Source organism: Oncorhynchus keta, chromosome 8, assembly GCF_023373465.1.
Source record: "Oncorhynchus keta strain PuntledgeMale-10-30-2019 chromosome 8, Oket_V2, whole genome shotgun sequence".
Taxonomy (NCBI): domain Eukaryota; kingdom Metazoa; phylum Chordata; class Actinopteri; order Salmoniformes; family Salmonidae; genus Oncorhynchus; species Oncorhynchus keta.
The window spans coordinates 2,233,545-2,259,633 of record NC_068428.1 but is presented as its reverse complement, the minus strand read 5'-3'; the positions used below and the strand labels follow the sequence as shown (position 1 = coordinate 2,259,633).

The window sequence follows — 26,089 nt, the reverse complement described above, 5'->3', positions numbered from 1 at the left end:
GGAGGTGACCAAGAACCCGATGGTCACTCTGACAGAGCTCTTGAGTTCCTCTGTGGAGAAGGGAGAACCTTCCAGAAGGACAACCATTTCTACAGCACTCCACCAACCAGGCCTTTATGGTAGAGTGGCCAGACGGAAGCCACAACTCAGTAAAAGGCACATGACAGCCAGCTTGTAGTGTCATACCCAAGAAGACTCAAGGCTGTAATCGCTGCCGAAGGTGCTTCAACAACATACAAATGTTTTTTTTTTCCTTTGTCATTATGGGGTATTGGCAGTAGATTGATGAGGGAAAAAACTATTTAATCCATTTTAGAATAAGGCTGTAACCTAACAAAATTTGGAAAAAATCAAGGGGTCTGAATACTTTCCGAATGCACTGTACATAGACACCCATGCTTTATTCAGTCAGGAGAAGGTCATTAATACAAACAGAAAGCAATAATGGCCCAAGTCAGCTACAGTACACCACACAACTGAATTTCGTTTAGTTACGTGATTTCACAATTTACTGTATGTTTGCTAGTCTGCTGTGTGGGCAGACTTATTTGCCTTTGTCCCATCCCTCTCAGCCATAGAGTTTTTCAAATAATCTATCCATGTGGATGTGGCTGTCTAACAGTGAATTTCTTGATGGGCGCAAGCCTATTAGTATTTGGAAGAAGCAGTTTCATAAATGCTTCAAGTGCAGCATTAGGATGTTCTGCATTACACACATACTAACACGTCTTTTTTTTTTTACACATTTGACATAGGAATCATTGCAAAACCTCTCGTATTATACATCATTTTTAGGTCCCGTTTTTGGAACTTTGGTTCTTCTAGATATGGCTATTATATTATGATCACTACGTTCGCTTTAGAGCAGATTTCTGCAGAATTAGTAAAGATATGATCAATACACGTGGATTTAGTTCCTGTTCTGTTTGCAAATACCGCTGTAGGTTGCCCATTCTCAAAGAACCTGTGTTGCCTATGGTAGATCTGTTATTCAGAACACCCTTTCATTTTGGTGTAAACCTAGGGTGGTGTAGTCAGATCTATGATACTGAACTGAGTTTAGTCACAGCCCCACTCGGCCAGGGTGTGTGACACATGCACTACCTTTGACCAGAGCCCCATGGGGTGCCATTTGGGAGTCCATTTGGAACTAACTTAATCAATCCCATCCTAAGTTAGACTTTATAAACTACAAATTAGCTAGAAATCGAAGACACATCCAGTTATTTTATTCACTCAAAGCACAACCAAGAATCACTACTACCAGAACAAGCAAAATGTTATTTTTTTATTCACAGTATAAAAGTGGCATTACAAACAAATGTACAGAATGTAAGCCTCTGAACAGGAACCAAACGGAACTCATGTATTTTTGTATTTGTATTTATTTACTCTTCCTGGGGTCCAGCAAAATTAAGGTAGTTATGCAATTTTAAATACATTACAATACATTCACAACACATTAAGTGTGCCCTCAGACCCCGACTCTATTACCGCATATCGATAACACAAAATCCATGTGTACGTGCGTATGTTATCGTGTGTGTATGCATGTGTCTGGGCCTGTGTTTGGGTTGCTTCACAGTCCTTGCTCTGGTGGCATGTTTTGTGTTTTGTGGAGTATGGATGGGTGTGCGAACTGTGTGCCAGAAGTTCAAACAGACAGCTCGGTGCATTCAACATCTCTCACAAATACAAGTAGTGATGTCAATATCTCCTCCACTTTGAGCCAGGAGAGATTGACATGCATATTATTAAAGTTAGCTCCAAGCCGTGCTGCCCTGTTCTGAGCCAATTGCAATTTTCCTAAGTCCCTCTTTGTGGCAACTGATCACACAACTGAACAGTAGTCCAGGTGCAACAAAACTAGTGCCTGTAGGACCTGCCTTGTTGATAGTGCTGTTAAGAAGGCAAAGCAGAGCTTTATTATGGACAGACTTCTCCCAGTCTTAGCTACTGTTGTATCAATATGTTTTGACAATGACAGTTTACAGTCCAGGGTTACTCAAAGCAGTAGTCACCTCAGCTCTCTCATTTTCCACTTTATTCACTACAAGATTTAGTTGAGGTTTAGGGAATGATTTGTCCCAAATATAATGCTTTGAGTTTTTGAAATATTTAGGACTAACTTATTCCTTGCCACCCATTCTGAAACTAACTGCAGCTCTTTGTTAAGTGTTGCGGTCATTTCAGTCACTGTAGTAGCTGACTTGTAGTGTTGAGTCATTCGCAAACATAGACACACTGGCTTTACTGAAAGCCAGTGGCATGTCGTTAGTAAAGATTGAAAAAAGTAAGGGGCCTAGACAGCTGCCCTGGGGAATTCCTGATTCTACCTGGAATATGTTGGAGGCTTCCATTGAAGAACACCCTCTGTTCTTAGGCAGCGGAATTACTTTTGCTTCCCTCAAGGCTTAAATTGAAAATATGGCAAATTGGAGTGGCAATGGCAATATCATCCACTATTATCCTTAGTAATTTCCCATCCAAGTTGTCAGACCCTGATGTGGGTCATGTGCACAAATGCTACAGTAAGTTGTTCTTCATGCAGTTTAAATACCAAAAAAAATGAAGAACTGAATGTCAGTGAACACATTACAGATGGTTCATTACAGATGGTTCATTACAGATGGTTCATTACAGATGGTTCAATCATTTTGGTTGCATTTGTCTCGTAATTGGGATGAAACCAATTTGCCTATTCTCTCCCAACACACCCCTCCTCACTGCTCAGATAAGTCTGCTAAGTTGCATTGACCCAATTGCTGCTTTAAATTTTGGACCAGGATATGTTGGGCCCATATTTGGAGTCTGATGTAATTGACCAGGTTTTGTGTAGGAATACCATGAAATTACCTGAAAAGAGCAGTTCAAAATGAAACAAATCATGTCAATGGTAATACCTCCATATTAATCTTGTTACATCCGTATACACAAAACAGTGTGATAGAATACCTTTAAACTTTTAAAAACACAAAATGTACATTGTCATGTCACAGAATTATTTAAAGTAAAGCTACTGTTCAGATAAGCAATTAAGTCTTTCTAAACATAATTGGTGTCAAGGGGTAACAGAACAATGCTAGTACATGTGTGACAAATTGTAGGTTAAATAACAGAACATAATTGGAATGTACAATAATAAATAAGAGCATTTTGGTCAAAACAAAGGGAGTGTGAATCAATCACACTCATATCAAAGTAGACTGTAAAGGAATTTTATGGTACTTTGGCTACATCAACAAGTACATTGTCTAATATAAGGTAAGTTGAACTCATTCATTTAAGGGGTAAAGGGTTTCACTGCTAGAATAATGGACAGAGGTTGAACTGCTACAGAAGGGGTTGTTTGGTGGACATTAAAGCTTGCTACCAGGGTTGGGGTCAATTCGTTTTCAATTCAGTCAATCCAGGAAGTAAATTGAAATTCCAATTTCAAATATTTGCCCATAGAGAAGCATTGAGCAAAGTTGAAATTGGGAATGTTAACTTCCTAAATTGATTGAAATTGACCCCAACCCTGCTTGCTACATCTCGGCTGCCTGTATGCGCTGTTTATTCTACTGTGTTTGATAGAAATACTGAGAGATCAATGTTGCCCCACCCACCTGGATTTAAGCAAATGATTCAATGCCAAAGGTTTACAAATAGTCTTCTTCTGGAGAACGAGTCAATTCTAAGTGTTGGCAAAGGTTGACTTAGAGTATAATATACAACATCCTCAACCATACTGTAAACGTTCAACCTGTAGGTTATGCTGAACAACATTCACATCTTAATATCAAATCAAATTGTATTGGTCACAAACACGTGATTAGCAGATGTTAAGCGGGTGTAGCGAAATGCTTGTGCTTCTAGCTCCGACAGTGCAGTAATATCTAACAAGGAATAGCTAGCAAATTACACAAAATATACCCAATACACACAAATCTAAGTAGGAATGAATTAAGACTATATACATATGGACGAGCGATTGAAGAGCGATTGAAGAGCGAAACAGACTAAGATACAGTAGACCAGTATAGAATACAGTATATACATATGAGATGTAAGGAATTTATCAAATCAATATATGTAAACATTATTAAGTGAATGAGATAATGTATAATATGAGTAATGCAAGATATGTAAACATTATTAAGTGACTAAGATACTGTATAATAGTATATAATACAGCATATACATATGAGATGAGTAATGCCAGATATGTAAACCTTATTAAAGTGACTAGTGTTCCATTCCTTAAAGTGGCCAGTGATTTCTAGGCTATGCCTATAGACAGCAGCCTCTAATGTGCTAGTGATGGCTGTTTAACACTCTGATGGCCTTGAGATAGAAGCTGTTTTTCAGTCACACGGTTCCAGCTTTGACCTTGCCTTCTGGATGATAGCGGGCAGTGGCTCAGGTGGGTAATGTACTTGATGATTGTTTTGGGTCTTCTTGTGACATTGGGCGCACAATTACTTCCCAGCGAGTCTATAATACAAAACAAAACGCTCATAATATAGTCTATGGATGATGTGATTCCTCAGAGGTTAAGCTTAAATTATTCAAACTGAACATCTACAATCATTGTTTATGTTCTTATAGAAGTACTTCAAATCTATTGAAAATACTTTATCTGTGCCTGTTTGAGCTTACCTGGCTTAATAAATCAATAGAAAACTCCCAAAACTGAAAACCAGGCAGACTCAAGCAAATGCTCAAAGTATTTTTGTATCGATTTTTCAAGTATATGAAAACTGAAGAGTGAGGGAAGGCAGAAGGGGTTGGTAAATAAATAACCCCCAAACACATCCTTATGAATCTGGAGGAGACATTTCCACATACTGTGACTGATAGCCAAGGCTGTTCCCTCCAAATATACCAAACTTCTATTTGCAGGCCCCCAAAACAAGAGCCAAGATAGCTACAAGACAAAAAAAAAACGTAAACCTTGAACCCGACACACATACATACATGATCCCATATTGAGAATATCTTCCAAGCCCTCTGAAGTAACAACCAACATTGACTGGTGCTATGTTCGGTTCTCTCCTCTGCAGGCCCAGCCCTTCGTAACACATGGAACATCACAACAGAACCACAGAGTGAGTGCCCTCTCAACCAAACATGCTGGCTGTATTCCTCATCCACCTGCACTGCTCTGCCCCAGCGACCAATCCACCGATCCCTAAGAGTCCTCTGGGCAAGTGGGAGGGACAAAAACCCCATACGGCGTGGATGACTAACCAACCACCAAGAACACCAACATGCCTGGTGCCCCTGTCTGTCAGGTAAGCTGGCATGACTGTGCCCAGGGTGGGGATGGTTAAGTTGACAGAGGGTCGTCATCCCCTTTACTGCATTTACACTTGCGGCACAGAATGAAGGATGAGGCTAGAAGGAGGAAGAGAGACGCCAACAGCAAGAGCAGCACGAAGCCAGCGAATATCCCCACCACCTGGAGAGAGATGTGGAAGTGTGCTTTTACTATATACCCTCTTCAACCCCAATATACCCTCTTCAACCCCAATATACCCTCTTCAACCCCAATATACCCTCTTCAACCCCAATATACCCTCTTCAACCCCAATATACCCTCTTCAACCCCAATATACCCTCTTCAACCCCAATATACCCTTCTTCAACCCCAATATACCCTTCTTCAACCCCAATATACCCTCTTCAACCCCAATATACCCTCTTCAACCCCAATATACCCTCTTCAACCCCAATATACCCTCTTCAACCCCAATATACCCTTCTTCAACCCCAATATACCCTCTTCAACCCCAATATACCCTCTTCAACCCCAATATACCCTCTTCAACCCCAATATACCCTCTTCAACCCCAATATACCCTCTTCAACCCCAATGAGCAAGTACATTTATCGAAGACCTTTTTAGATCACTAGCTGTAAGATGGGATTCATAATGTGCTTGTTTTAACCCAAACATCACAGAGATATCCGAGAGAAGTGATGTACAGTACAATGGTGCACCAACACAACATTTGTTCACTCTCATTTGCCTGACTATCCACAAGGGGGAAGTAGTTCCCCAAACATAAAACATAAAAATGTACAGTGAGACAGGGCTGGTGTCCCACAGTGTTTATGACACCGAATAATCTTTTTGCTTTTTCCTCTTTGATGTCAAATATATATGCATACATCACTTAGTGTCCATGACAATAAACAGTCATTAGGCAACATCAGTGTGTTGAGTCTGATGGGAGCAGAGCTTTTAACAACCCCTTTAAAATATTGATGAAGCAGTTAGGGCATCCCTGTAGTGGCGTTAAACCTATGTAAGACCTACAGAGAAACAAGTGGGGACAGATATATTCACACACTTATCAATACTATTTTTCAATACTATTTTTCAATACTATCAATACTATTTTTCATCCATATTTTGTCTGAGATGTTGTCCTAGACCTCCTTCCGTGACAGACATAACTTTAAATTTACATGAGTGGCTGGATCTTTTTAATGTCACTTACGTGCCCATTTGTGGTAATAATTTTTCCTTTTTCTTTTCAATGACATACAGGTCCTCATTTTCAAAGTATCTGTAGCTGTACTATAGGACATATAGTAGATACTGCTGCCACAGCTAGCCCGTGTGACTGACTGGGTTCTAACCTGGGACTCCAGCATACCAAAAGCCTCTGTTAACCCGCTGAGCTAAAGTCAACTAATGTGTCATTTTTACAACACAGTACCTGTGTCCGGTGCCAGATAACTGAAGCTCTGGAGAGGCCCAGTTTGTTTCTGCACGGCCCTTTGTCATAGTGGTTCAGGAGGAGGTCATCCTGGAGAGAGAGAGAAGAAATCACTATCATGGTTATATCCTGGATTAAATGTGTTACGTCATGGTTAAATGTGTGGGCAGATCCACTGGAAAAATTGACATTGGCCAAGATATATACATGTACTGTATAAGTAAGTAAGTCTATATAAAATCAGATTCTTAAAAAAAACATTGCATCATATGTGGCATGTGCTTTATAAACTGTTGCTTGGTCAATTTGTGCAGGTCCCAAACAATTCAATAGATCACTAGAGTGTTAGTATTAGGGTTTTCTATTGCAGGCTCAGGAAGTACCAGCAGAAGGGTGCGTGTGTCTGTACAGTGTTGGTTGGTTAACTCACTTCAAGAGACCCCGGGCAGTACCAACTGCAGCTCTTTGCACATCATCTGAGCACAACCCTTGTCCCTCTCGATGTACACCTTACATGATGGGCGTGTCGCCATTGCTCTTGTAGAAGGAACTGAAAGACAAGAGACAATAAACGTCAAGGTGGGACGTATATAGACCAGTACATACTGCACTGTCAAGAATAACAAGAGCAATAAGAACAGCTAAAAATCACCACGTCATTCAGTCTTTGATGGGCTGTGTTGTTGAACACATTCAGATAGAACCTTCCCACTTCACTCCGTTTCGAAATGTTTTCTTCATACTGAACCTACCCTGTGTAGTCCTCCTGAGTGTTGTTGTATCAGTAGTCTACAGTAGGTAGGAGTGTTGTGTTATCCAGTGTTGTGTTGTAGCCTACCTGTAAAAGCCTACCTGTAAAAGCCTACCTGTAAAAGCCTACCTGTAAAAGCCTACCTGGTCCCCCCAGGTAGGAAGGTGTAACAGTGTATCATTGGTCAGGGGTTGGAACCAAAATTGTTCCGTTCCAAGCAGAACCCCTATTTCGTTTGTTCTGTTCCGGTGTTCCAACCAGAAAGTAAGGTTCTGAAACAGTTCAAAATCCAACCCCCACTCTAGTGTATAGGTATGTATAGTGTACAGGTGTGTTGCAGTAATATCCTACCTGGTCTCCCCGGGTCAGAAGGTGTTGTCCTGGCAGGCATGTTCTTTATGCCAGCTGTTCCGGCAGGCCGAGCAGAACTCCAGCCTGCACACAGAGCACTGGACCAGCTGTGGCAGCTCCATCTCCACCTCCTTCAGCTGGCCCATTGCCTGGCACGACGAGGACGGGCACCAGGTCCGGCATGGGTCCAACAGCACCTCTGTGGAACACACACAGGGACCGGACTGTATTCATTACATAGCAAAATGTTTTGCAATGGAAAACTTAAATGAGGATTTCTTATAGGATAAGTTCAGGTAATCCCTCTACCTTTAGTCCATGTTCCTTACTTGTTCTCCCATCACACAGGGACAGAGCTGCCTAGCATCATAGAAATATAATTACTGGTACACTCAATATGGCCACCGGTCCACTCATCACAGAACATACTAGTTATTCTATATCTATGGCTGGGACCTCATACCTCAATGGGGGAACACGGGAACGGAACACCCAATAGAAGTAGAACAAGACTACTAGCACAGCTTTTAAATACTTTTTCAATTCACAATCTTTGGCATCTTAATAAATGCTATTCTGAGAGACAGTATGATTCTTTGTCCTGGTTTGATCTCTTTTATCACGATTATGCTAATTTCTTGGAACTCTTCTGGGGACAGGAGTCAAAATAAAAGCCTCACTCATCCAATACAGGATACATAACAACTGCTGTGGGTGTGTGTGTGTGGCTCCACTGACATTAGAAAGTGCTCATCCACCATTATTCATGAGCCAGATGTCTTGGGATTGTCTTTCTGAGGATGTTGCCAATTAAATCCAACACAAACCCGGTCAAACTGAATTTGATTAGTTAAGATGGAGAGACAACGCTGCCAGCCTATCACTGTCTCTTCTTCTCTCTGAGAGCCTTATACCTTTTAAGAGAGGTTAAGGCAGGCCTAAAAAGTGGAAGGAGAAAGCTGAATAAACAGTCAAGTGTCTCCATTCTCTCTACTTCTACAGCCTTTGTATGGTAAAGGTTAAGGTTCAATGGTCACTGGGTCAGCAATCACAGCTGTGACCTGTCCAGTGTCCACTCTCAGTGTCTCCTATAATGTTTCAGAGGTTAAGATAGGTCTACAGTGAAGGAAGGAGGAGGGAGTCACATTGATGAATAACCAGTGACTCCTCTCATCTATCTCACCACTCCCACAGCGTGTCAATCAAATGTATTTATAAAGCACTTTTTACATCAGCAGATGTCACAAAGTGTTTATATAGAAAGCCATCCTAAAACCCCAAAGAGCAAACAATGCAGATGTAGAAGCATGGTGGCTAGGAAAAATTCCCTAGAAAGGCAGGAACCTAGGAAGAAATCTAAGATGTTGCCTGTCCACTCACCTCACTCAAACTGCAGCCTCCTGTATCTCTGCATGCTCTCTGCTGCCACCATGCATTCCATCTGCGAGAGAAATACATAGAGACAAACACAGATATGGATTAAGTCTCTCATCACCCTGCTTTATGGCTTCAAGCATCTGAACTCCTGAACTGTTGATGACCCATACAGTTTAGGCTGTATGGCGAATGGAGTCAAATAGCTACAGTACATGGGGATCTCAGTGGTGGTGTTCCAAATGGCACCCTATTCCCTATTTAGTGCACTACTTTTCCATATATCACTGGTCTGGTCGAAAGACTCTGGTCAAAAGTAGTGGACTACGTTATGGAAAAGGGTGCCGTTTGGGCTCTGGACAAAAGTAGTGTACTATAAAAATAAAAAAAATAGTGAAATACACAACGCTGGAACGTAGGTATATAGGATTAGGCCTACTGTTGTATAAACAGGGAATTAGAATACTAGAATGGACCTGAACCTTCTTATGACTGTATAAAAGTTGTAAATTCTAGCCGTATAAAAATAGCTGAATTGAAATTTGTCAGTTAGCTTACTAGCTAGTTCCAACTTGTTTGCTGGTAGTAACCATAACCACATGGCTACTGTGGCAGGCTAGCAGCCTAAATCAAATCAGAGAATGGAATAATCCATTTTAAAAACACAGAATTCAGAGGGAGTCAATCTGGCCACTGAGGCAGGCTAGAGAGTCAACGCGGTGGGTTTGGGCGTACTCCATTTGAGACCGAGTCGGTCTCAAATGTGAAAACTTCAAGGATGTATAGACTACTTTAATTGAAAAGCAAATCTATAAAATAAAATGTATAATGTTAAATATCTGTAGTATAATGTAAAACAACATTCTATAGGTTGAATGATCAGTGTTTGTTTCCAGCTGAACCCATTCCTCACTTGAACCCCATGTCAAGTGATGTGCTCTGCAAGACATGTCTTATTTTTTGTCTCTCCACCCTCAGCCTCTCTGATGGACTGTCTCCACCTTCCACCAAATACTCAAAATGTAAATCTGAAGGCTGGCACCCTGAGCCTAAACTGGTGTGGCTGGACAGTAAAGGAGGGTCTCAAATGTGAAAACTGTTCAAGGGTGTGTAGCCTTTCACCCGTTGATTATTTAAGAAAAAAAAAGTGATTAATACTTGTTGAGCTTAGTTGAACTGTTCTTCCCCTTCAGAACAAAACATAGGCCTGTTAAATGAAAACAAACACTGTATAGCCTCAAAACACAGTTAAAACTCATTTTAATATAATAGATGGCCAGTCCTTGCATCCTGAGCCGGATGTAACTACCCTAACCCATACCTTATACATAACCAAATCCCTTACCTAACCTTAACCATTTTAAAATGTCATCTTCAATGTCAACTGACCAATAAACATTAACGTGGGTGTGGTCTGGCATATAAATCAGACACGGATATTTGTATTGTACACAAATATGGTTCACATCTTCCAAACCCTGTCAAGACTCAACATATGCATGCACATTCAGCTTGACCACACGGTGGCGCTACAACAGGCGCATATTTCTCTCTCAATCGGTTTGACTGAGTGTTGAAATTGAAAACCTCTGTGGTTGCTGAGTTGATGTGCTTCCTATTTGAGGTCTGGATTGTGAAATTAAGAAATCACCCTGGTGTGTTATCACATTAATACACAGATAAGCGATGAACAGGTGGGATGGAGGGAATCTTACATTTGGAGGCAGCAGGCCCATTATGAATGTAGACAACCAGGCTGTCACCTGCAGTAATAGAACAGGATACTATACAGCACTGAGAGGCCAACACACATTATATTCAGCTCTCATTTTTAAATCAATTTATCAACGTCTGAATGCTGTGTGTGTGTGCAGATGAAGGCTGCCCTGCTTAGGCATATTGGAATACATTATTATGGGACTCATGTTATCCAGTAAAGTCATTATTCACTTTGTAAAGGCAACAGATTCACCAACAGCACGAATGGGAACACAGAACAGTGAGAACGAAATAGCAACACATAACGGTGGGAGAACGCAGAAACTTTGTTTGCCGACTGCTAACAACAGGACTGTTACAAACCTGTCATTTTACACAGAACACACTACAGCCTGACATACAGGTGTAACCAGGCATTTCAGCTATACAACAAAGAAAGTCATCTGCAAGGGAAGGCAAATGCACATTCGAGGACAGTGAAAAGGACCAGGAAAACAGGTTCCAGAACAGCACTGTCATGGTCCAGGGCAGTGAGGCTACACTCAACTCTTTTGTGCAGGACTTCTCCACCCTGGGGAGACAATAGCGGAAACAAAAGAGGACAAGGACAGCACCCCAACCTCTACCCTCACCTCACCTCAGCCACTCCAGGCCCAGGCCCAGATCCACGTCTATCCTCCCCCGCCTCCCTACGACCACCAGAGCCGAGACCACACCACCATCAGCCAGCTGAGAGACAAACTCGCTCTGCTAGAGATATGGTTTACTGAGGTAAAGGAGCAGCCCCCCAGCTACACCATTTCCAGCCCAGACACAGAGCTTCTACAGAACCAGTGCAGGACCCAGCTGAAGAACTCTGTCCAGGAGCGGAGAGCGAGCCTGAACACAGTGCTTGAGATACTGTGGAGCTAGCACAAATAAAGGAGGACATGGAAAAGAAACAGTCTGTCATCAAGAGGGTCCTGCAGCACAGAGAAGACTGTAGATCCCTAGAGAAGCTCTCTAGGGACCGGCCCTGGCACATATTATTATTCACACACACACACCAACCTGCTGAGAGGAGCAGGAGAGAGAGTAGGGCAGCCTGGTCAGCAGAGTCGTTCCCAAACTCCGGCATCACCATCTCCCCTCTGCTGCCCAGGAAAGACTTTCATCTACGTACCATCCAGAAAGTCATTGCTGACATCACAAGAGGGTGTGCCCTACTCCAGAATGTGCACGTTGCGCACCACTCAACAATCACAGAGGGCAGGAGAACTCCGTAGGATTAAGTGAGATTAAACAGCTCATCCAGTACATCTGCACTAAACTGCACACAACGCTTACTTGTTCAATTAATACAAATAAATAAAAGAGAACAAATGTTTGCTGTTATCCATTGTTTACCTAACTCAACAATTTAGTAGTTACTGTATTTTTGTAACATGAAATCGCTATCATTTAACAAGTGGAAGATTCAGGACCTGAACTCATCAACCTATATGGAAAAATAATCTGAAAGATGTTGATGTCATCATTCTGCAGGAGACATGGTGTAGAGGCGTCCGCATGCTTGGTCAACAGCAGGGATTCCTCAGTAGTCTTTGTTGTCATTCAAGGAGAGAAGACTCATTTTCATGCAATTCTTTTCCATTTAGAAATACTGCACCAAAATACTGCACTTAGTTAGTGGTGACATATGTACAACTCATTTTAAAAACTCTACCACACTGTTTAAATTGATGCAAACGCAGGACAATGGCAAATTCATGACAGGTTGAATGGATTGGAAAAAGCTATAAGAGGACAATCAAAATCTGAGCAAGAGCTCTAAAGAAACTTCAGGCCCTCCAATTTAAAAAAAGCATGCAAAGTGATGGCATCCTAAATGAGATGCTCAAATTCACTTGCGCAACATTTCTATTGGCAATACCTATTTAATTTGATCCCGAGTGTAGTTTTTTTCCCCTGACATCTGGAACCAAGGACTCATAACCCAAATCTTTAAGAACGGAGGAAAATTTGACCCTAACATGCTGAACACACCGCCCGCGTCGCAAAATAAATGTACACATATATATTCAATCATTGCATCCATACTGCTCATCTGCGTAACAAGGCGCTAAAATATAACTTGGTTCTATTTGTGACGCATTGCAAGTCCCGCCTCCCTCATCTCCCCATTGGTTTTTAGGAGCATATTCCCACGTAGGTGAGTGAAAGAAGAACCGCCATATAAAGTCCAAAGAACAAGAAGCCTGACGGAGGAGAGATTACTAGAAACTAACTCTGTTTGGTTCAGAGTTAGTTTTGATATTTCAACCTGCGTCTGGTCACATCTGGTGTGGGTGGACAAAAGCAACATGTGTGTGCCCGGTTTAGTCAGCATGTTACAATTAGAGGCATTTGTGTATACAGTAACCTGGGGAAAGTTTTTTGTAATATTATAAATGTAAGAGTTCTAAACTTCCTTAATAAGCACATTTTTTAAATTGAACCTTTATTTAACTAGTAAAGTCAGTTAAGAACAAATTCTTATTTACAATGAAGGCCTACCCAGGACGATGCTGGGCCAATTGTGCACCGTCCTATGGGACTCCCAATCATGGCTGGATGTGAAGCAGACTGGATTCAAACCAGGTACTGCAGTGATGCCTCTTGCACTGAGATGTAGTGTCTTAGACCACTACACCACTCGGGAGCGCAAAACATATCACATAATTAAATCAATGTATACTGGCAATACATCCAGCATCAAAATTGTCAAGAAAAAAATATAATTATTTAACCATAACATTATGGCAGCAAGTTGTGGGGTCCACATAAGAAAAACTAGATTGCACCCCATGTGACAAACACCTCATTGAAACCCTGCATGCAGAGTTGTGTAAGGGCAGAATTAGGCTTGGCCAATGTTCAAGTTTAAATACGAATTTGTTCTTAACTGACTTGCCTAGTTAAATAAAGGTTAAATGAAAAATAAAAAAACAAGGGTGGGGCCCTTTGCCAGCATTTGCAATCTCAGTCCCACACTCTTCAATACTGTCGTTCTGCCCCTGAACAAGGCAGTTAACCCACTGTTCCTAGGCAGTCATTGAAAATAAGAATTTGTTCTTAACTGACTTGCCTAGTTAAATAAAGATAAAATAAAAAAAAATACAATTGGCCACTATTCTAGAAAAATTCCCAGTCCCTTGTGTTAATCTCCACAAATCAGAGGATAAATGCATTCTCTTCGCAGATGACCTGTGCCTGCAGTCACCCCCAGCCTACACCAGAGCCTGGACCTGCTCGAGTAGTAATGTCAGTCATGGGCCCTGGCAGTAAACCCCAGAAAAACTAAAATAATGTTTTTTCCAGAGAAGATCCTGATCTCAGGAAATTAGACCAAAGTTCTCAATTGGTAAAACATATATCACACACTACAGTTACTTAGGTTTAAAAATAAGCTAAACTAGACGCCTAAATGAGGCAGAGAATGAACAGAGAATGCATTCTACGCCAAACCAATTGAACTTTAAATGGGAGCAAGTTGAGAAAAACAAGATTATCCCATGTGGTGTAAACACCTCATTGAAACCCTGCATGCAGAGTTGTGTAAGATTTCCCCTGCATGTCCAGAGGAAAAACTACAAACAATGCATGCAGGGCAGAATTAGGACAATTTTCAAATCCAAAAAGAGCAGCCTGCCATAAGATGAGGAACAGTGTCTGACAGACCAACCAACCGGGCACCTGTCTTCTATGCCTCTTGTTATTGTATGGTTATTTTTTACTATTGATTGTCTTTTACTGATTGTCCCATTGACAATCTTTATTATATTATTTTAATTGTGTTAATATTGTAAGTTAAATCAATTACAGTGCACATTACTTGTTATACAATTGCTCAGAGAAAAATATTTTGTTTTAGTATATTATAATTTCCCAATTTTCTGAGGCATTCATATATTCAATTTCGAAGATTTTACTGAGCTACAGTTCATAGAAGGAAATCAGTCAATAGAAAAAAAAATAGTTAGGCCTTCATCTATGGATTGCTCATGACTGGGCAGGGGCGCAGCCATCGGTGGGTCTGGCTCCCCAGTGGGTGAGTGGAAAACCACACTACAGGCTGATCCAACTTTGATGTAATGTCCTTAAAACAAGTCAAAATGAGGCTCAGTAGTGTGTGTGGCCTCCACGTGCCTGCATGACCTCCCTACAACACCTGGGCATGCTCCTGATGAGGTGGAGGATGGTCTCCTGAGGGATCTCCTCCCAGACCTGGACTAAAGCATCCGCCAACTCCTGGACAGTCTGTGGTGCAACTGTGGTGGATGGAGCGAGACATGATGTCCCAGATGTGCTCAATTGGATTCAGGTCTGGGGAACGGGCAGGCCAGTCCATAGCATCAATGCCTTCCTCTTGCAGGAACTGCTGACACACTCCAGCCACTTGAGGTCTAGCATTGTCTTGCATTAGGAGGAACCCAGGGCCAACCGCACCAGCATATGGTCTCACAAGGGGTCTGAGGATCTCATCTCGGTACGTAATGGCAGTCAGGCTACCTCTGGCGAGCACATGGAGGGCTGTGCAGCCCCCCAAAGAAGTGCCACCCCACACCATGACTGACCCACCGCCAAACCGGTCATGCTGGAGGATGTTGCAGGCAGCAGAACGTTCTCCACGGCGTCTCCAGACTCTGTCACGTGCTCAGTGAGAACCTGCTTTCATCTGTGAAGAGCACAGGGCGCCAGTGGCAAATTTGCCAATCTTGATATTCTCTGGCAAATGCCAAACGTCCTGCACGGTGTTGGGCTTGTAAGCACAACCCCCACCTGTGGACGTCGAGCCCTCATACCACCACCATGGAGTCTGTTTCTGACCTTTTGAGCAGACACATGCACATTTGTGGCCTGCTGGAGGTCATTTTGCAGGGCTCTGGCAGTGCTCCTCCTTGCACAAAGGCAGAGGTAGCGGTCCTGCTGCTGGGATGTTGCCCTCCTATGGCCTCCTCCACATCTCCTGATGTACTGGCCTGTCTCCTGGTAGTGCCTCCATGCTCTGGACCCAACGCTGACGGACACAGCAAGCCTACTTGCCACAGCTCGCATTGATGTGCCATCCTGGATGAGCTGCACTACCTGAGCCACTTGTGTGGGTTGTAGACTCCGTCTCATGCTACCACTAGAGTGAAAGCACTGCCAGCATTCAAAAGTGACCAAAACATCAGCCAGGAAGCTTGGGAACTGAGAAGTGGTCTGTGGTCAGCAGAACCACTCCTTTATTGGGGGTGTCTTGCTAATTGCCTATAATTTCCACCTGTTGTCTATTCCATTTGCACAACAGCATGTGAAATTTATTGTCAATCAGTGTTGCTTCCTAAGTGGACAGTTTGATTTCACAGAAGTGTGATTGACTTGGAGTTACATTGTGTTGTTTAAGTGTTCCCTTTATTTTTTTGAGCAGTGTATAATTTTCTTCTCACATCTATCTATGCTCTCTCCTCCTCTCACCTTTTCCCTTCGCTTACATTTACGCTTGTGGACTTCAGTGCACAACGCAACAAATGAGCTGACAGGCGAAAAAAAAAACTTTCCTAGCCAAACCTTCATATCATGACCGTTAACCACTACACACAGCCTACATCATTTTCAATACAGCTACTATAACTAACACGTTAGTAAACCCACAAACAATCATGCAGTACAGTCAGCAGCAAAGGGTTACATCATCTGGCCCCTGTGGCAATAAAATAATACAATCAAAAGCTCCAGTGTTCCAATGATGGATAGCCATAGCCAATTAGCTAACATACAGTAGCATCCCTCTTGACTTGAGCAGGGTGGTTGAGTAGGCTAACCTCACTAGTTGCATTCGATGCTAGCTAAGTAAGTGAAAAAAATATATACTACAAAATACAGCCCTCTCGCTTGCTTCTCCTTGATTTTGGAAGAAATTAATTTGTTAAAAACTATTGTCTTTCTCTTCGAGTTAACTACTCACCACATTTTATGCACTGCAGTGCGAGCTAGCTGTAGCTTATGCTTTCAGTACTAGATTCATTCTCTGATCCATTGACTGGGTGGACAACATGTCAGTTCATGCTGCAAGAACTCTGATAGGATGTCCTCCAACCTCTAAGTTGTCATGACTTACTGTGTAAGTCTATGGAAGGGGGTGAGAACCATGATCCTCCTAGGTTTTGTATTGAAGTCAATGTACCCAGAGGAGGACAGAAGCTAGCTGTCCTCTGGCTACACCATGGTGCTAGAGGGTGCTGTTGAGGCTACAGTGGACCTTCATTACAAAAGTGCATTTTAATCAATTATTAGGTGACTTGAATATATCTAAAAACGTCCGATAAAAATGGTGAACCATTAAACTTATTCAATTCACTGATGACGATGGTCCTCCCGTTGCTCCTATGAGGAGCCTCCACAGACATGGCAGAATTAACAAGCTGCCAGGCTAGCCAGGGCTTTCTAACCAATCCTACCAGTATCCCTTGAGAAAGGCAGCAGCTGAAACGTCAGGGATAGCTGAATTACCACTGCACACAGTGTATGTAGCTCCTTTCTGAATTATATTGCAAAGACTAAGCATGGACAAAATGTATTGTTAGGGTCATTCCATTCTATTTCAATCACTATTTGACCGCACCCCTTTCAGGACCTGAATGCCAAAACATTCAGGAGATAAGAGGTGCCCAAAGTTCCCATTTGCTATACCCCACCATACCATGATACATACCACACTCCACCACTGTTTTGAAAGACTCCCCTCTCAGCCTTTCGCTGCCAGAAGGCCCGGTTCAGGAGCTTCATCCCCACAGCTATAAACACACAACTAATGGACTATATTCTACTGTTTACGTGCAGTCTTAGGTCTGTTTAATCTGCCGTCTTGGGCATAGAGAAGTTTGGTTTGGTATTGTAAATATAATGCTGGGTGTATGGGTTTGTTGGTGGTCTCTATGTACGAGCATGTGGAAATGTATTTCCTCCCCAGAGGACAATAAAAATCTAGTCTTATCAAATCTAAAACAATACCCCAGGGAGCTTCTCTAGGTCTCTAGGACATCTGGACAAATTCCCAGGTGGAGCCTTACTAGCCTAGAGCAAGACTCCATTGACTTATTGCTGAGTACAGACTCTGTGCACAAAATAACCTACGAAGATACAAATACCAGAGTAAATTACAGAGAGACCATTCTAATTAAAAAGGTGTTCTCATCTCTTCTCTCTCATGAGGACTGCCACAGGAATGGAAGAACCAGAGTTACCTCTGCTGCAGAGGGTAAATTCATTAGGGTTTACCAGCCTCAGATTATTGCAGCCCAAATAAATGCTTCACAGAGTTCAAGTAACAAACACATCTCAACATCAACTGTTCAGAGGAGACTGTGTGAAATCAAGCCTTCATGGTCAAATTGCTGCAAAGAAACCACAACTAAAGGACACCAATATGAAGAAGAAACAAGAAACACAAGCATTGGACATTAGACCGGTGGTAATATGTCCTTGGTCTGGGTTCCAAATTGGAGATTTTTGGTTCCAACCACCGTGTCTTTGTGAGACACGGTGTGGGTAAACAGACGATCTCCACATGTGTATTTCCAACCGGAAAGAATGGAGGAAGTGTGATGGTGTGGGGGTGCTTTTCTGGTGACACTGTCAGTGATTTATTTAGAATTCAAGGCACACATAACCAGCATGGCTACCACAGAATTATGCAGCGATACACCATCCCATCTGGTTCGGGCTTAGTGGGACTATCATTTGTTTTTCAACAAGACAATGACCCAAAACACCTCCAGGTGGTGTAAGGGTTATTTTACCAAGGAGAGATGGAGTGCTGCGTCAGATGACCTGGCCTCCACAATCACCCGACCTCAACTAAAATTGAGATGGTTTGGGATAAGTCGGACCGCAGAGAGAAGGAAAATCAGCCAACAAGTGCTCAGCATATGTGGGAACTCCTTCAAGACTGTTGGAAAAGCATTACAGGTGAAGTTGGTTGAGAGAATGCCAAGAGTGTGCAAAGCTGTAATTAAGGCAAAGGGTGGCTATTGGAAGAATCCCAAATATAAAACATATTTTGATTTGTTTAACACTTCTTTTGGTAACTACACGATTCCATATGTATTATTTCAAAGTTGATGTCTTCACTATTATTCTACAATGTAGAACATGGCAAAAATAAAGAAAAACCCTTGAATGAGTAGGTGTTCTAATACTTTTGACAGGTAGTATATACAGCTGCAATTCAGAGAGAGGGGACTCGAAGAAATAAGAGACGGAGTCCCAAATGGCATCCATATTGGCTATGGTGCACTACTTTTGACCAGAGGTCCCCATGTTTCCCTTCCAATTTGCTTCTAAGGAAACGGTAACAATCAGTGGTCCAAGAGGCTTTTCTGTGTCTGCAGGCTTTTCTCCAGCTAAAGCAACTAGGCATGTCTGGGCATTAGATTATTGTGGAGGAATGCCTATCAAGTAGGCTACGAGGTAAGGGAGTGATACACCTCACTGGCTGGTGGGACATGATGTAACCATGGAATAACGAGTCACGTTGTGCGTCCCAAATTGCACTCTATTCCCAATACATTGCACTATTTTAACTAAAACATCAAGTGTTCAATTTACTGTTGCTGACACAGTTGTCCGTGGGGTTGATTTGGAGATTCTGATCAGCTGGTGTTGTAAGGAGGGAGAACACCACCCCATTCTCAATGTTTGAGTTTCTTTCACACTGGCTCTCACCATGAAGCCAGAAGAACAATGATGCATACACCAGGGTTCCCCAACTGGTGATTATATTCCAAGTTTGCTGAGCAAAAAAAAAAAAAGGACTAAACACACCAGCAAATCAGCTCCAAGTGATTTTAATTTGGGAAATCTGTTCCAAGGTATTCCCACACATAATAGAGAGATATACACATGATCATATACAGCACAAAATGTAAGCAAGGTTTGAAATAATTATGTTTTATCTGTTGGGGCCTCTTGTGGTCAATTTCCAGTCTACAAATTATTTGTTATTATGCTCCGGCTCACTGACCATCCATTCAAGAAAAGATTGGCCCACGACTGAATCTAGTTCATGATCCCTGATATACACCATTGGACCTGTACATATTTTAAACATGAATCACCACCTGCAGAGGTTATACAAGCAATGGCCACTACTGTAGCCAGAATCAATATTTGGTTGACATTATCCTACATTGGCCGGCCAATTCATACCATCCCTAGCCTGAAGACCCAACTTTGAATTACATAGAATTCTAATACTTTGGGCAAAAATGAGCGTTTGGATCATTTAAGTTCTCTCACGACCTCTACAAGCCAGAATACTGAATAAAATGATACTTTCCCGGTTATCCGTGTTGTTGGTCCTTTCGCAGGTACGAATCTGAGACAAAATATCCACAGACTATTATTATCAACCAGTCGTTCAGTATGCTGGTCTGTATATCGTTTGTATTTCCAATACTGATGCAATACACACGTGACAAACACTTGCAAATATGGCAGAGCCTAGACGAACGGCAAACACTTCCAGCTGATTGCGTGGAAACATGCTTCGGTCAACAACATTTGGTTACGTTCAGCTATCGTTTACATATTGGGCATCACCAATGCGTCAACAGATTCAAAATACACCGACAGAACCTACACGCGCCGCAAAAAGTTGGCTAAACAATACTTTCCTGTGGATACCCCATCTCCTACAGCCAAAAGGACCAACAGCATGTACAACCGGTAGAGTAAGTATTCAACATTCTGTCTTGTAGAGAATATTGCATATCTATTTTTTTTTTTACAGCAACTTAAACTTAAACTTGTGTTCCGGAGTTCTAAATTGAGCAGCTGCTGAAAAATGAGCTCCTGTATATATTGAGATTTAAATGTTTTTTTACAGTGAAGTACATCGAAAAAATCAAGAGAAAACTGCAAGACTCAATAGAAGACAAAACAAGGAACAAACCAAAAAAGACAGGCTTTTGAAAAGTAACTATTTTTCATAAAATTGTACAGTTATCTTAGCTAGCTGAATTGCTAGCAGAATTGTTTACTTGTTGCTAAGCAGTTGCTAGGGACTCTCCTGGAAGAAGCTAGCTAGCTTACAAAGAATAACAACAAAAAATATCTAGTTAACAGAAGAAAGGAAGACAAAATAAGGACAAAAGAAGGACAGAAGAAAAAGGAAAAGAAAGAGGACAACAAAGTGAAACAGTCAGCACTTCTATTGCAACTTCGTATTTTGTCGTCCTAACGTAGTCTACACTGCTATCTGCCCAGCAGCTAGCCAGCTAGCAAACGTCCACCGTCTACCGAATAGCAGCACTGTAGAAACTATTACACTCAACTGAACGACTTGATTAGTGTAGTGTTAGCTAGCTACATAGTTGTCTTTGCTGTCTTCGTATCCAAGATAATTGTGTAGTTTAGAGCGTGTAGTCTTAGAGTGATTATCTTAATTTACCGAGGTTAGCTAGCCAGCTATTTGTCGTCCTTAACGTAGGAGACACTGCTAGCTAGCCAACAGCTAGCCAACGTCTACTGAATAGAACCTCCGCACTCAACAACCCGGTCGCATTCCGCTTCGCTCCACAGGTAGTATCACATTTTCATTTCATTTCATTACAGCACAACGGTTTGATTTGTTTGATCGTAGCTAGCTACATAGCGAGCTACATAGCCGTCTGTGTATCAAAGATAATTGTGTAGTCTAGAGCGATTTTCTAGGTTAGCTAGCCAGCTATTGTCGTTCTTTTAACGCAACGTAACGTAATCAACACTGCTAGCTAGCCAGCTAGCCCCCGAATAGCAGCACTGTAGAAACTATTACACTCAACGGAACGACTTGATTAGTGTAGTGTCAACAACGTAGCCACTGCCAGCTAGCCTACAAAGTCAACAACGCAGCCACTGCCAGCTAGCCTACTTCAGCAGTACTGTATCATTTTAATCATTTTAGTCAATAAGATTCTTGCTACGTAAGCTTAACTTTCTGAACATTCGAGATGTGTAGTCCACTTGTCATTCCAATCTCCTTGCATTAGTGTAGCCTCTTCTGTAGCCTGTCAACTATGTGTCTGTCTATCCCTGTTCTCTCCTCTCTGCACAGACCATACAAACGCTCCACACCGCGTGGCCGCGGCCACCCTAATCTGGTGGTCCCAGCGCGCACGACCCACGTGGAGTTCCAGGTCTCCGGTAGCCTCTGGAACTGCCGATCTGCGGCCAACAAGGCAGAGTTCATCTCAGCCTATGCCTCCCTCCAGTCCCTCGACTTCTTGGCACTGACGGAAACATGGATCACCACAGATAACACTGCTACTCCTACTGCTCTCTCTTCGTCCGCCCACGTGTTCTCGCACACCCCGAGAGCTTCTGGTCAGCGGGGTGGTGGCACCGGGATCCTCATCTCTCCCAAGTGGTCATTCTCTCTTTCTCCCTTACCCATCTGTCTATCGCCTCCTTTGAATTTCATGCTGTCACAGTTACCAGCCCTTTCAAGCTTAACATCCTTATCATTTATCGCCCTCCAGGTCCCCTCGGAGAGTTCATCAATGAGCTTGATGCCTTGATAAGCTCCTTTCCTGAGGACGGCTCACCTCTCACAGTTCTGGGCGACTTTAACCTCCCCACGTCTACCTTTGACTCATTCCTCTCTGCCTCCTTCTTTCCACTCCTCTCCTCTTTTGACCTCACCCTCTCACCTTCCCCCTACTCACAAGGCAGGCAATACGCTCGACCTCATCTTTACTAGATGCTGTTCTTCCACTAACCTCATTGCAACTCCCTCCAAGTCTCCGACCACTACCTTGTATCCTTTTCCCTCTCGCTCTCATCCAACACTTCCCACACTGCCCCTACTCGGATGGTATCGCGCCGTCCCAACCTTCGCTCTCTCTCCCCCGCTACTCTCTCCTCTTCCATCCTATCATCTATTCCCTCTGCTCAAACCTTCTCCAACCTATCTCCCGATTCTGCATCCTCAACCCTCCTCTCCTCCCTTTCTGCATCCTTTGACTCTCTATGTCCCCTATCCTCCAGGCCGGCTCGGTCCTCCCCTCCCGCTCCGTGGCTCGACGACTCATTGCGAGCTCACAGAACAGGGCTCCGGGCAGCAGAGCGGAAATGGAGGAAAACTCGCCTCCCTGCGGACCTGGCATCCTTTCACTCCCTCCTCTCTACATTTTCCTCTTCTGTCTCTGCTGCTAAAGCCACTTTCTACCACTCTAAATTCCAAGCTTCTGCCTCTAACCCTAGGAAGCTCTTTGCCACCTTCTCCTCCCTCCTGAATCCTCCTCCCCCTCCCCCTCCTCCCTCTCTGCAGATGACTTCGTCAACCATTTTGAAAAGAAGGTCGACGACATCCGATCCTCGTTTGCTAAGTCAAACAACACCGCTGGTTCTGCTCACACTGCCCTACCCTGTGCTCTGACCTCTTTCTCCCCTCTCTCTCCAGATGAAATCTCGCGTCTTGTGACGGCCGGCCGCCCAACAACCTGCCCGCTTGACCCTATCCCCTCCTCTCTTCTCCAGACCATTTCCGGAGACCTTTTCCCTTACCTCACCTCGCTCATCAACTCATCCCTGACCACTGGCTACGTCCCTTCCGTCTTCAAGAGAGCGAGAGTTGCACCCCTTCTGAAAAAACCTACACTCGATCCCTCCGATGTCAACAACTACAGACCAGTATCCCTTCTTTCTTTTCTCTCCAAAACTCTTGAACGTGCCGTCCTTGGCCAGCTCTCCCGCTATCTCTCTCAGAATGACCTTCTTGATCCAAATCAGTCAGGTTTCAAGACTAGTCATTCAACTGAGACTGCTCTTCTCTGTATCACGGAGGCGCTCCGCACTGCTAAAGCTAACTCTCTCTCCTCTGCTCTCATCCTTCTAGACCTATCGGCTGCCTTCGATACTGTGAACCATCAGATCCTCCTCTCCACCCTCTCCGAGTTGGGCATCTCCGGCGCGGCCCACGCTTGGATTGCGTCCTACCTGACAGGTCGCTCCTACCAGGTGGCGTGGCGAGAATCTGTCTCCTCACCACGCGCTCTCACCACTGGTGTCCCCCAGGGCTCTGTTCTAGGCCCTCTCCTATTCTCGCTATACACCAAGTCACTTGGATCTGTCATAACCTCACATGGTCTCTCCTATCATTGCTATGCAGACGACACACAATTAATCTTCTCCTTTCCCCCTTCTGATGACCAGGTGGCGAATCGCATCTCTGCATGTCTGGCAGACATATCAGTGTGGATGACGGATCACCACCTCAAGCTGAACCTCGGCAAGACGGAGCTGCTCTTCCTCCCGGGGAAGGACTGCCCGTTCCATGATCTCGCCATCACGGTTGACAACTCCATTGTGTCCTCCTCCCAGAGCGCTAAGAACCTTGGCGTGATCCTGGATAACACCCTGTCGTTCTCAACTAACATCAAGGCGGTGGCCCGTTCCTGTAGGTTCATGCTCTACAACATCCGCAGAGTACGACCCTGCCTCACACAGGAAGCGGCGCAGGTCCTAATCCAGGCACTTGTCATCTCCCGTCTGGATTACTGCAACTCGCTGTTGGCTGGGCTCCCTGCCTGTGCCATTAAACCCCTACAACTCATCCAGAACGCCACAGCCCGTCTGGTGTTCAACCTTCCCAAGTTCTCTCACGTCACCCCGCTCCTCCGCTCTCTTCACTGGCTTCCAGTTGAAGCTCGCATCCGCTACAAGACCATGGTGCTTGCCTACGGAGCTGTGAGGGGAACGGCACCTCAGTACCTCCAGGCTCTGATCAGGCCCTACACCCAAACAAGGGCACTGCGTTCATCCACCTCTGGCCTGCTCGCCTCCCTACCACTGAGGAAGTACAGTTCCCGCTCAGCCCAATCAAAACTGTTCGCTGCTCTGGCCCCCCAATGGTGGAACAAACTCCCTCACATCGCCAGGACAGCGGAGTCAATCACCACCTTCCGGAGACACCTGAAACCCCACCTCTTTAAGGAATACCTAGGATAGGATAAAGTAATCCTTCTCACCCCCCCCCCCTTAAAAGATTTAGATGCACTATTGTAAAGTGGCTGTTCCACTGGATGTCATAAGGTGAATGCACCAATTTGTAAGTCGCTCTGGATAAGAGCGTCTGCTAAATGACTTAAATGTAATGTAAATGTAAACTTCTTTCAGACCAATATCTGTGAAGTAACCATGGTAACAATATTATGTTTCGGCAAGAATAACCCCTAGTGTGGTGGCCTTATATCGGATATTCAAATGCTGAAATGATAAACAACCATTATTTAAAGATGCACTATGCCGAAATCCCTCCGCCATTTCCTGGTTGATACAATTCTAATAGTTTGCCTAATTTCAGTTGTTGTGACAAAACAAGCAAGTATACTGTAGAGAATCACTGTACCATTTAAACTGTTTTGAAATATATTTTCCATAACCCAAAATATTGTATTTTCAGCTGTTTGAAGCTGGTGTACAAAACTAAAGGTGAAAGATGCAAAAACAAAACTTAAGCACTGTACGGGTTAAAGGCAGAAGACACATTTCAGTTGAATGCAAGCAGATGTACAGCTGACTAGGTATCCCCTTTCCCTCAATGACAACAACAATAGGCTTACATCCTTTATGGAATAATAAAAAAAACATTAGGCTACATTCCGTTAATGCAAACCCGTTGAGACCAGAGGCTGTCTCAAACATGCAAACCTATTCTGTAACATTTACATTGCAACAACATGTTATGTATCCAGGTTTACCTTGGATTCAGACTTTCGTTTGTAGATTTTCTTGAGGAATAACATGAGCCTTTGTTTTCCATCCAGACTATCCCTTTCAAACGTCCTTTAATCGTTTCAGTTTGGCTCAATTATTATTTACATCATATTGAAATACTATCTCGCATTCAAAATAATAATAGAACGCTCCAGTGGTTGATGTGCTCATCAAAATCAGCTGTTCGGTGTGAGTCTGGAAAGACTCCACTTGCATGCGTTTAGAGAGCTGAGAACTAGTATTCTGCAAGCAGCACCAAAGATGACGAATCCTTCAAAATAAAAGGACGCATTTCAAAACATTGCTATGTGGATAACTAACTCAAACGGTATTCTATTTTAAATCAATGTCCATTTTTATTGTGCTTACAAGCAAATGCAAGACTGACTTTATGGAAAAAAAATCACAAATACGCTTCAATTTT

At 43.2% G+C, this 26,089-nt stretch overlaps 1 protein-coding gene across 1 annotated transcript; it reads right to left on the bottom strand.

Annotated features, from left to right (window-relative positions):
- Positions 1-1,313: 1,313 nt before the first annotated feature.
- Positions 1,314-25,872, bottom strand: rnf144ab (ring finger protein 144ab). Its single transcript, XM_035775343.2, is given in 8 exon segments — positions 1,314-5,443; positions 6,711-6,800; positions 7,141-7,165; positions 7,167-7,226; positions 7,228-7,260; positions 7,813-8,011; positions 9,193-9,253; positions 25,650-25,872. Coding segments are annotated over 8 exon segments (645 nt in total). The 5' UTR covers positions 25,695-25,872; the 3' UTR covers positions 1,314-5,311.
- Between the last annotated feature and the right edge of the window lie 217 nt (positions 25,873-26,089).